The sequence below is a fragment of the Galeopterus variegatus genome, unplaced genomic scaffold (assembly GCF_000696425.1).
Source record: "Galeopterus variegatus unplaced genomic scaffold, G_variegatus-3.0.2 Scaffold8979, whole genome shotgun sequence".
Taxonomy (NCBI): Eukaryota; Metazoa; Chordata; class Mammalia; order Dermoptera; family Cynocephalidae; genus Galeopterus; species Galeopterus variegatus.
The window spans coordinates 55,070-67,581 of record NW_007735090.1 but is presented as its reverse complement, the minus strand read 5'-3'; the positions used below and the strand labels follow the sequence as shown (position 1 = coordinate 67,581).

The 12,512-nt window shown below is 36.1% G+C and overlaps 2 protein-coding genes across 3 annotated transcripts in view; both read right to left on the bottom strand.

Annotated features, from left to right (window-relative positions):
* Positions 1-4,478, bottom strand: part of CHEK1 (checkpoint kinase 1) — a 35,207-nt gene extending 30,729 nt beyond the window's left edge. The window contains exons 1-4 of the mRNA XM_008593302.1: positions 4,327-4,478; positions 3,232-3,455; positions 2,082-2,146; positions 1,922-1,991 (exon numbers count right to left, since the gene is read on the bottom strand). Coding sequence (XP_008591524.1) covers positions 1,922-1,991; positions 2,082-2,146; positions 3,232-3,455; positions 4,327-4,391 — 424 coding nt within the window. The 5' untranslated portion in view covers positions 4,392-4,478. The remainder of the gene's footprint in view (positions 1-1,921; positions 1,992-2,081; positions 2,147-3,231; positions 3,456-4,326) is intronic.
* A 4,982-nt stretch (positions 4,479-9,460) lies between these two features.
* Positions 9,461-12,512, bottom strand: part of STT3A (STT3A, subunit of the oligosaccharyltransferase complex (catalytic)) — a 30,407-nt gene continuing 27,355 nt past the window's right edge. For both annotated transcript variants that reach the window (XM_008593301.1, XM_008593300.1), the window contains 3 exons: positions 11,282-11,470; positions 10,383-10,498; positions 9,461-9,743 (listed from right to left, as the gene is read on the bottom strand). In XM_008593301.1, coding sequence (XP_008591523.1) covers positions 9,705-9,743; positions 10,383-10,498; positions 11,282-11,470 — 344 coding nt within the window. In that variant the 3' untranslated portion in view covers positions 9,461-9,704. The remainder of the gene's footprint in view (positions 9,744-10,382; positions 10,499-11,281; positions 11,471-12,512) is intronic.

Here is a 12,512-nt window from a genome sequence, read left to right as displayed (position 1 = left end):
ATGTGGGATCCGAACCCTCGGCGGGAGCGTCGCCGCGCTCCCAAGCGGCGCACTGTAGCAGTGCGCCACCAGGCCGGCCCCTTATTATCCCTTTTTTATAGATGGGGAAAGTGAGGCAGAGAGAAGTTAAGCAACTTCCCAAGGCCACACATCTAGCATGAGGTGGCCTAGATCAAACCTATGTTGAAATGACTCCAAAGCTCAAGGTGGTAACACTATGCTACACTTCCTCTCATATTTAAGAAAAGTAATCCTTTTCCAGAGTTTTGTGTAGCTTGGAACCTGCATTTAATCACAAAAGGACTTGCTTTGTAGAAAAGGAAGGGGAGGGAGTGAGTATAACACTATCAAGGCTATTAGCCTTCAAAAAGTAATGAAACAGCATGAAAACGAAGCAAAACAAATCCTCACAGCTTGTGCTGGGCTGTCATTTCTCAGGATTCATCAACAGACTATCCTATAGTTCCTTTTTTCCCATACACCAAATTTTCTGTGTATATAAAATTTTACTGAAATTTTGATGAAAATGAAAAAATTTTCATAAGGCTAGATAAGTAAAGCTCAGAGTTGAACAAGGTTTTGCAAGTACTTTGGTTCAACCAAGCAATGTTTAAATTCCCTTTACAATATCCCTGATAATTAATAATCCAGTGTTTGGCTCTAATGTTGTAAACGCACTATATTCCAAAGCAACCTATCTGTTTGTGAATAGATTAATGGGGATCATCCTTGTACTAATGTAAATTGCTTCCATATAGTTTTCACCCACATTTCTAAAGAACCATATTTTACAATTAGCAAGTTTCCCCTTAGTCCCTTCAATTATTTCTTATTGTGCATAGTTTATAGCCCTTTCATTATTTTGGTCATTCTCTTATGAAAGTACTTCAGTGGTCTACATGTTTTTCACAGGATCCAATATTTCCAGTATAGCCTCACCAGAGTAGCACTGGACTGCTACCTTCCTCATTCTGGACATTATCATCTTAGTTTTTCTATGACCAAGTCACACAGGTAACTAATATTAACTTTGCTGCCTAGTAAATGTTTTTAACCTGTTTTGCTGCCAAGAATATGCCATTCAAGGGTACAAGAGTACTTCAAAAAGTTCATGGAAAGATTTGTATTATTTTATTTATTTTTTTTGGTGGCTAGTCAGTATGGGGATCCGAACCCTGGACCATAGTGTCATCACACTACACTCTAACCAATTGAGTTAGCCGACTAGCCCCTGTATTATCTTTTCATTCCATTTTTCCATGAACCATTTTAAGTACCCTCATATTGGTTATTTTTTTGAATACAAACACTGGACTTTAGATTTTTCTGTTAGATCTAACCCACCTCTCTGGTCTGCTAAATTCATTCATTCATTCAATAAATATTCTTGAAAGCCTACTATTTGCCAGGCACTAGTCTAATGCTAGGAATAGAGCATTAAACAATACAGGCAAAAACCACTGCCTAACACAACTGACATTTCTGTCATCTTTTTTGATACTGACTCTATAAGCTAACACTTTCACTATTTGTCCCTCTCAGTTTTATGACACCCATAAAATACAACTAAACTTCCTGCATTTTTAATCCAAGTCATAAATAAAAAAGGGCGAACAGGACAAGGTTAAGATCCAAAGTATTTTAATAGAAATTTACCTTTATTACTGCACTAAAAAATTATTTAAGACTATTCTTATAGTTATTCATCTAGTGAGCTACCCTTGTATCAAAGTCAGATTTCTCTACCTCATCCACAACTATATCATTAAAGACTTGAGAAGTCCAAATACACTGAGGTTCCCAACTTTCCTTGACTTCTCAGATTTTTTGTCGTGTAATTTCGGTAATGCAAAAGATTAATCCTGCCTTGTATGGCTGTATTAAAATAATGTCAGAGGCAGTGACAAAATGTTAAACTTACCCCTCTCATCCAATAGGAGATTTTCCGGTTTAATATCCCTGTGAGTTATTCCAATACCATGCAGATAAACCTAAGGGGGAGGCAGAGAAAAACACACCAGAATTTAGTAACTTAATTCATACTTACTGTAAGTAAAAGGAAAGAAGTCAACTGTACCTACCACCCCTGCCATGAGTTGATGAAAGAACCTTTGAGCATCTTGTTCAGGCATGCCTATGTCCGGCTCTATAAGAATAAAATCAGGCATCACAAAAGATTTAGGAGTCCACTAACACATACAGTACTTAATAACTCACATTTTCCCATCTGTTAAATGGCAAAAGTAAACTAACATCACAGGAAAATTACATAGAAACAACAAACTATCATCCAAATCAAGAATGCTAGCCATGCTGTGAAAGCCCCTGCTTACTCTGATACTAACCCTGATTTAGTATCCTCCAAATTCTCTCCTATTTCTTCTAAATGCTATGTCAGTATTTTGCCCACTCCTGAAATTTAATGGCCAAAGTGGAAGCCTGGGCAAATCTAAGCCAATTTCACTAAATACTTATCAGATTAAAACTTCGTTTACTCTCTCACACTACAAAACCATGAATGTCTGTGAAGTTCCTTAAAGAAACATAATTTTATAAAGAAATGTTCTTTTGTCAGTTATCTTTTTACATTTTGATCTATCTCATGAACTCATCATTTCTTTTACCCTCAACTCTCTCCTTAGATTCATATTGGAGATTCTAGTAATCAATTAGGTGTTAATATAATTGTTTTAAGTAATAATTTTAGAGCCACAGAATATGTACTTCTCAGTGTTCTGTGATAGGAATCCTTTGAATCTACATAGAACATTTAAGTAGCAAACAGAATTTACTTAATATATACAAAACAATCCTAGAAAATTCTCAATTTTCACTTAAATGAAGAGGAAATATAACAACGTGCTACTACTTTGTATCTGTAAATATATACAATGATTTCATATAACTAGATTGTCCACAAAGAAAAAAGTTATACAAACAGTATTGTATCACACTGCATTTATGATATACTTCACCTTGAAACTACAGTTCATCATTCTTAGACTCTATAAAACAGCAATCCTGGTCAAAATCACTCATATAACTTGGGAAAAGAGTTTTCTTTGTCACTATACATGCTTTCATGTGGTAATACACAAGTTGCAAAAAAAAAACCAAACAAACAAAAAACAATTTACTCCAATTTCACTATTGCATAAGGTGTTCTGAAAGGGCAATGAACAAATTTAGAAACTCATTTAGTAGAATAATTATCTTAAATCTTTTGTATACCTATTCTATCAAAAAGCTCTCCTCCACTACAGTACTCCAGAAATAGATATTGGATACTGCCTTCTCTCCTGTGACCATAGAATTTCACAACATTTTCATGATTTAACATTTTATTGATACAGATCTCTTTCTTTATATTTTCTGGACAGTCTATGGCACGCTTCATGTCTACAATCTTCACTGCAACTGCTTCTTCAGTTATTCTATTCACAGCAAGTTGAACTCTAAAAAGGAAAAGGAAGAGTTATAACATTACAGACATTCAAATTCTATTTCTTTTAAAACTTCAAGATTACACATGATTCAACCAAGTCTATTTTACCTTTATTACTTTCTCCACCAAGGAGAAACCAAGGAAATGATTTCTGCTACGTACTCAACAGATACTACTCCTTTCTGAAATGTGAAGTACAATAGCTAACACCCCAAAGACGTCATTATGCCGTACACACAAAAGCTATTTACTAAATGCTTGATAACATAAACTAAATTAGGATAATAGCAATTCTAGGCCACATCACACACATACCTGTTCGATTCATACAATTTTAATAGCATTACCTAACATTTATTAATCCCATACTATATACGCCTGTAGAAACTTCTAAGTACCTATGAGGTAGACACTATTATTGCCATCTTAGAGATGAGAAAATAGAGGTACACAATGACATTAGGAAGCTTGCCTAAAATCACAAAACAATGACCAGTACGTGAAAGAGTGAGGATTTGGAACCTGGAAGGCCCGTCTCCAGATTCTGTTCATTTGCTAATTTAACCACTATGCTTAAACCCCAAGACAGAATAAGTGGGTAGAGAAACAATGACTTCACAGGTCTCTTCCAACTCTTTACAAAGAAAACGAAAAAAAAAAAAAAAAAAAGGAAAGAAAGAAAAAGAAACAAATTAATTCTTACAAAAGATTGTGTAACTTCAGTTGCCAAAAAGTCTTGGACTTCAAATATAAAGATCTATTTTCCAAGATGCCAGTGTATTAGAATAAACAACTCCAGCAACACGAATATGCATTCAGACAAGACAACAGACAGAAAACTAAAGCAAGCATGAAGGCAAGGCGTAAGGATTCAGACTCACTCTCCATAGGCACCTTCTCCCAGGGTTTGCACCAAGTCCCAGTCTTCCACAAAGGGCACTGCCATGACTCCACCCCGTACCACAGCTGTAAAAAGCAGGAATCCAAAAACGATAGGGCATGAGTGGAAAGACAGTGAGCTCTGCCTCTTGCCATGATTCCCCTGTACATCTCATCCATATTTATCCAGGTCCTTTTAGCTGTGGTGTAAATCACAATCCCCATTTCCATGCACAGCGAAGGCTCTGCCTTCCTCAGGCCTCAGAGGAAATGTAATAGCTGTGCTGAGGAACTGGGCAAACGACTGGGTGAGGAGTGGGAAAGGTGGGGGTCTGGGAAAGTGAGAAAGGGAGCTTGGGCTAGCGGAGGTAGGAAGACTATGTCTACCGCAGCCCCTCCTCCCCACTCGCTCAGTCCCAGTTCTCACCCCACCCGCCCCAAAAGCCGGCAGGAGCCCGGGGCGGGGCCAAACTGCCCCGAGAAACGGAAGGGCCCAGGCCGGCGCCCAAACCTCTGGGTTCCCAACCAGCAGAGGGCTAAAAAATATGTTGGTGTTACACCAGACTTGTACACCTGTATTAAAGAAGCAAAGTCAGAGACAAAAATCAAGAACAAAACTTCAAATGCTTATGTGTGAAGTTTTGAACCATGACATAGTTTAGTATTCACGAAATGAAAAAAGGCAAGTTTTCTATATCGTTTACCCCATTTTCTCTAGTTTCCTCACTAAAAATATGAAGAAAGGAAGAGGATCTGCAGTTCTTATATATCTGGATGGAACTGACATATCTTTTTAACCTGAAATAAGGTATACAGATTCAGGCAGAATTCCAGTTAAAAATAGCATATATGAGAATGAATAGCCTCTGTTCCCTTCAAAATATGTTGGTGTTACACCAGACTTGTACACCTGTATTAAAGAAGCAAAGTCAGAGACAAAAATCAAGAACAAAACTTCAAATGCTTATGTGTGAAGTTTTGAACCATGACATGGTTTAGTATTCACGAAATGAAAAAAGGCAAGTTTTCTAGATCGTTTACCCCATTTTCTCTAGTTTCCTCACTAAAAATATGAAGAAAGGAAGAGGATCTGCAGTTCTTATATATCTGGATGGAACTGACATATCTTTTTAACCTGAAATAAGGTATACAGATTCAGGCAGAATTCCAGTTAAAAATAGCATATATGAGAATGAATAGCCTCTGTTCCCTTCCAAAATCTTACTAAAATAATAGTAAAGGATAAATTTTTAAAAGACAGCAACCCACAGGAATAGAGTATAAGAAACAAAATTTTGGAAAGTGGAAAAGACTTTAAATGAAAAGTAAATGAAATAAAGGTGAATCCCAAAGCTAGTAATGGGAAAGCAGAAAAGCAGAAATCCCCAAGGCTCAAGGTGAATTGGTGCCACCAGGTAACTGTGAATGTGGAGGTGAAAGTGTGGCTAAAAAGAGGTTAGGTTGGAAGTTGACATAAGAAGCAAAACAGGCCTCCACATTCCCTCCCTCCTCCATGCACCCAAGTAACTGCCCCTCCCCAAAGCTGGTACAAGGCTTGAGAGGGTAAATACATGGGTCTGAACTGGACAATTAGGCAGTTAAAAGCTTGGATACCTTACAGAAAACAGAGGGATTAAGTTTAAATTTAGACACTGAAGGTTGAGCCTGTAAAATTTCTTTCCCTACTCTAAACCCAGAAAACTGACAACCTGGATTATATCCTTGAGGAGGATGATAGACAAGCCTTCTTGAAGGAATTTTATATAAGAGAAAAAAATCTAAAGATACCAATATCAGGGATATTCCAATGTAACAGCCTAACCAGATCACACTAGATTGAAAACCACAGGATGTGGGTTTCACCCACCCCCAAAACAGAACTTTCAGTCAGCTTTTTAGGGTCCCACTCTTTAAAAAGAGCAGACAACCAAGAATTTGTGAAAGTCTTTAATTTGAAAGATGTCAAAACAAAGGAAAATTCAAACAAAAAAAGCTCTTTGACATTAAAAATATTTTAGCAGGAAGAAAAAAACTATTTTAAATAGATTAGAAAATAAAGTTGAGGAAATCTCCTAGAAGGATGATAGAAAATACAAGAGTAAAATACATTAAAAGATTAATTCAGGAAGTCCAACATCTAAATCTATTTTTCAGAAACAGAGAGTTGGGGGAATCCACATATAAGGCAGGAATATTTTCCAGAACCGAAGAACTTAACTTTCCATACATACAAGTCCAAAGTACCTGGCACAACGGATGACTTACTAAAGATACATCACTGGAAAAATTTCAAAACACAACAGACAGAAGATCTAAGAGGCCTGGTGTAAGGGTGGAAGGGAATGAACACATGAAAAAGTATTAAGAATCAGAATACCACTGTATTTCTCAACAACATTTGGAAGACAGAAAATGAGTCAATGTTTTCATAATAATCCTAAGGTAAAATTATTCCCAACCTGGAATTCTATACCCAGTCAACCTATCAATGCAGTGTGACAAGAGATATGCGAGACCTTAAGAAAGTTATCTCCCACACACACTTTCTTAGGAAGGTACTTAGAGGTGATAAATCAAAAATGTCAGGGGACTAACACACAATATGACAAAAGAATATACCAATCTAAGAGGTACATAGCAAACCTGGAGAGTACACCAATCCAAATTGGAACATACCAAAACAGAAGACACCTCTAAGAATGAAAAACTAATGTGTAAACACATTAAAAGGAAGTTGGCACAAATAAAGGAGAATTGGACAAATTAGTGATAAGTACAAAGAACAAATGAAAAACTTCCTAAAAAACGTCACACAGGAAAAGAAAAGTAGTAACAGTATACTACACAGTCTAGTTGTGAATAGCCATAGATAAAAACTAAATACTGATATAACCTAAATTATAACTATAATAGAACTACACTACTACATAGAACTAAACAGAATAAATAGATCATTATAATAAAATCAGAACGGTAACAGAATATAACTACAGTTAAAACTATAATATAAGATGGTAAGAATATATGTATCGATGGGAGTAGAAGAGTAGTGAGGCTGGCCACTTAGTTTGAGCACGGTGTTGATAACACCAAGGCACCAAGGTCAAGAGTTTGGATCCCCATACCCACCAGCCACCAAAAAAAAAAAAAGAATAGTAAAAAAATAGCTAAATCCTCAGTTTCCACACCAGAAAGTCAACAAGTGAAGCCTAAAATTGAACAACAAGATGTAGCAAAATGAAAGAAGTTACTTAATGATATGGAAATAAGTAATGTAATAATCAGCAGAGTTAAAAATCATTGCCCCTGGGGAGTGGAAAACACAGCATTGTTGCCTTTTAGAATCATTTGTTTTTATACTAAGTGCACTTTAACAGTGAAAATGAAAAGTGAATTTTGAAAAAGTTTACCTTCATATAACCTAGAAAGTAATAAAGTTGAAATCATAAGAGCAACAACTATAGTGACAAGTTAAAGGGTTATTCCATTTATACTGGAGAGGAAGATTAATGATCTCTAACTGCTATTAATCATATTGATAAATAAAACTCAGAATAACCTCTTGCACTAGGGAGGTATTATGTATATAAGTCAAGTAATGTATTTACATATAGTAAATCAAATTTATATCAAATCTAAATCTCACCCGAAGTTGAAGCACACGGTACATAAATTGGTTTGGAAGGCTAAATTCCCTGGGTATAAAAGTATACCCAAAGTTTTAATGATCTCTAACTGCTATTAATCATATTGATAAATAAAACTCAGAATAACCTCTTGCACTAGGGAGGTATTATGTATATAAGTCAAGTAATGTATTTACATATAGTAAATCAAATTTATATCAAATCTAAATCTCACCCGAAGTTGAAGCACACGGTACATAAATTGGTTTGGAAGGCTAAATTCCCTGGGTATAAAAGTATACCCAAAGTTATAAAAACAACAACAAAAAAAAAAATAAAAAAAAAAAAAAAACCAAAAAAAAAAAAAAAGTATGCCCAAGCATATCTTTTAGAAGTACCATTCTGACTTACCTAAAAGTCATATCATTCTTTCTGTTTTCTTAAACAGGTAACACTAGACAGTTACCTTATATTTTTTTAATGACTTAGGGTTTATATACATCATTGGTATATCTTATGTTGTAAAATACATATCATGTCCTACTATACTAAGCATAAGACTGTACTGACATTAAATTCCCATGGGGACCACTATGCTTTTGAGTTAAACATTTTAAAAAGTTTTTCTCTTTTCTTGCAATCAGACTGGCATTGCTCTCTAAGTACCTGCTAATATTAATGCTTTCCACTTCTAATTTATATCTTATTTGACAAGTGTTTAAAAACAGGTAAGGAGCTTATTGTTTGTATAGAATAACAACAAGTAGGCTGAGACTAAGGGAGAAAGAAGCTCACCTTTGAATAACCACAAGAGTTTTAGTGCATACTCTTTAGAAATGAGCAAAGAGCCAGCTACTGTGTCATGGATAAATGAGAATATTGAAAAGCTAAATTTCAAATAGATATGTATGCTTATACCAGTATTTAAGCTAATTCAAAAACATCTAGTGACCATCAAGCTCTATATATAATGCTAGAGGAGTTTCTTCCTCTCCACTGATAAAACAATAACTTCGCTCTTTGAGTCTTCAGATCTGCTAATTTAGTCACACTTGATTTATTCTTGCTTCCCTCCCCTGCCACTGTGGGGGGGGACCCTGGTTAGTATCAAAGAGTACTGCTGAGATCAGGTCTGGCTTGCCACCTTCTGTCCCTTATAAAGTCAAAAAGCCTCTAAGAACAAGACATAACAGCAACAAAACTGCCTTTCCTGCCCAGAAATGGCTTTCCTCTGGTCCCACAAACATGTTTTCATTTGATAAAAATTAACTGAGCAGCCACTATGTGCAAGGCATTGTACTAAGTGCTGCAATGCAAAAAGTATGACAAAATTGTCTGTATATATAGAGTTTGAACTAGTCCTTGATAGTATTCCTGATTTGAAAGACAAAGAATGTCCCTAATTGGCTCATTTAAACCAAAAGCATGGATGAGGTCTGTTATCTGTCCTATCAGCCCAGCATAAACTTTTTGCCTTCCTCAAATCAACTGTAAGTCAAAACAAGTAAGGCACATTAAAAAAAAAATTCCCCCCTTTAATTGACCAAAGTAAAGCCATGACATTCCATTTGGTAACCTGCTCAGAATTATAAAAATCATTCCATTTGGCCCAGCCCATACTGCCCAGGGCAAAACTTCCAGACAATTCTAAAGCCATACAGCTCTGTTCTTATAAACTGCATATAAAAAAAAAGTCTTCAGCGTCCTAAATATGACGTGCTTGGTGCAAGACATATCAGAGCCGGACGTGACATTTATGTCCTTGACAAGCCTCGATTATCCAGGTCCTTTACCTGCAACATAAAGATGTCAATTTAATATTTACAATCAGGTCAACTTTGGACAGCTTTTCTACTGAAATGGATTGACCCACAGCAGAACAGATTATGTTGGGTTCTGCTGCCTGGTTTGATATTGAGAATAAATGAGCATGGTTAGAAACGAGCTACTCTCTGCTCAGCCTTTCAGAGAACAGTACCTCTGTGAAGAGCAGTATAAATGATCTACCCTCCACATAGACCATGGGTTCTCAATCTTTTCTTATGTAAGAGATATAATATACTACTATGTGACTCTTTGTGCTATAAATTCTTCAGTGGGAGAGAAGAAAACATAGTTCAAAAACACAAACACATGAACTTTCTCTTTTGTTCCCCGCAAGCCTGATAATCACTGAAACATGTCAAGTCAAGCCCTAACCAGAAAAATATCACTGGAACAACTGCCAAATTGACAGCAGACTGGAGTGTCTACTCCCTAGAAACAATCTAAGATATAAACAGTAAAGTTCTGAGTGAGTAATAAGGTACTTTTCAGACATAGGTGTAATCAGAAATGACCCTATTTGAGAAACTTGTGGCCCATTTTTTAAGTAATAGTACCAATCTACAAACATAAGAGCTACTTTCTGAGACAGTGTAATATCCGTTCACCTTGTATATTCTGACGAGCCAATGTTCTGTGGTATACGCTTCCTCCAGGACATCAAGCTCAAAGTCTTTATTCCCAATCTCAGCATTTCGGACACGGTCAAAGCCTGGTGGACGCTCTAGAAAGGGATGGAAAAGAACACACTTTCTATAGTGCTGATTTCCTAAAGAGAAAGTAAATCGATTTGGTATGTCATCTACTAGATTGTTATTCTTCATCTACTGTTTAGTTAGAGAGTAGGGTCTGCAGAGAAGTAGTAAAGGCAAATCAAATGTTTTTCTAACTCAAGTCCTGTCTGAGATGATGCTTGGCACAGTCCATGAAGCTTATCTCTTCTAAGAGATAGGGAGCTGACCTCCAAGCCCCTCTGTTCCTAAGATTGTCACCCAGAGGCCTCTGTAACATACTAGTTACCCTTCCATGGATCAGGGAAGAACCTGTCAGAAGCCAAAGGCCTGGATCCACTTTAGAAATTCTCCCTAGTGAAGAACCAAGAATTGAAGTCAGAAAGAAAAACTTAATCTGATCAAGTTATTCTCAATGTATTCATCTGAAGAAATGAAAAGTTCTTCGTCTCATTCTATCCTCCTCATTACTTTCTTGACTGCAATATCCTTCACTGAGACAAAATAAAAAGTAATGATTAAAAGCACAGAATCCGTAGCCAGATGGCCTGTGTCTGAATCCTGACTGTGCCAGTAGGCATATGACATTGGGCAGTTAAGTGACCTATTTGTACCTCAATTTCCTCATATATAAAGTGATCATAATATTAGTATCTATCCTTTGGGTTGTTGTGAGAGTTAAATAAATTATAGATATAAAGCACTTAGAGCAATACCTGGCAATATGGAAAACACTATTATCACTGTTGTTATTAACATTACTATGAATTACTCACTGGCTTCTGTATAGACCTGTCCAAAGCGGTAGTAACACATCTTGTACATAAGACAGTTGAGCAGCACTGGAGAACCCTCACGGTCCACTCGGAATTCCCCAGTTGAAGTATAATAGTCATTCTCCTTAATATGTTTGCCTGTGTCTGTGCTCCCTCCAATCCGGACCATCCAAAGAAACTTGTTGATATCTAGAAAAAATTTTTAAAAAGAACTGCTGCATCACAAAGTTTGCTGGAGCTGAATACCCTAATGAAAAGGTCACTATTTCTAAGAAAATTCCCAAACATAGTTTTCTAAGGGGGATAGTACCATTTAACTCTGATTTGTAAAAATTCGGAAGATAATCTGTGAGCAAAACATTTTTTCTCAAAATATACAACTTTTCTCAGAAATTATTATTAAACTCCTGAAATCCTATGCTATTGGTCCAGACTTATGCCACAAATGAAATCAGTCCTATGTGTTAGCTGGGGCTGAGCTACCAACTATAGTGGCCACCAGCTACATGTAGCTACTAAGCACTTGAAATGTGGCTAGCCCAAATTAAGATGTGCTGTGAGTATAAAATGCATACTGAATTTCTAAGACTTAGTCAAAAAAAAAAAACCCAAAACACAAAGCAGGTAAAATGTATTAATTACTTATTAAATAATGTTCTGATATATTCAGTTAATTATTAAAATTAATTTCACCCGTTTCTTTATATACTTTCTTTAAAAAAAATTTTTATATATATTTTGACATGGCTGACACTATATTTCTATTGGACAATGGACAATACTGACCTAGGGAGTAGCAACTTTACCAAAAAGGTGAAGACACTAGCATGCTCCCTCTTGACCTACAGCTGCAGTTACAGATTTCCAAAGCATATATATATAAGAAGTCGACATTTCTATGTCAAACGTACTCCCAGGATCCATAAATATTAATACCACTATCAACTCAGGATATCTCTCAAATATCAGGGTATCATATTCTAATATGACATTCTCTCTGTATTGCTTCCATAGCTTTTAGAAATCAGTTGCTATGTGTTTCATTGGATCATTAGTATTAAAAGTATTACTGATCCATAAGAAAATAAGATTTCTGGGCTGGCTGGTTAGCTTAGTTGGTTAGAGCACCACCTTGTAACAACAAGGTTAAAAGTTTGGATCCCTGTACCAGCCAGCCACCAAAAAAAAAAAAAAGATTCCTACTGCACTACTGTAATAGGTTCCAGGGGAT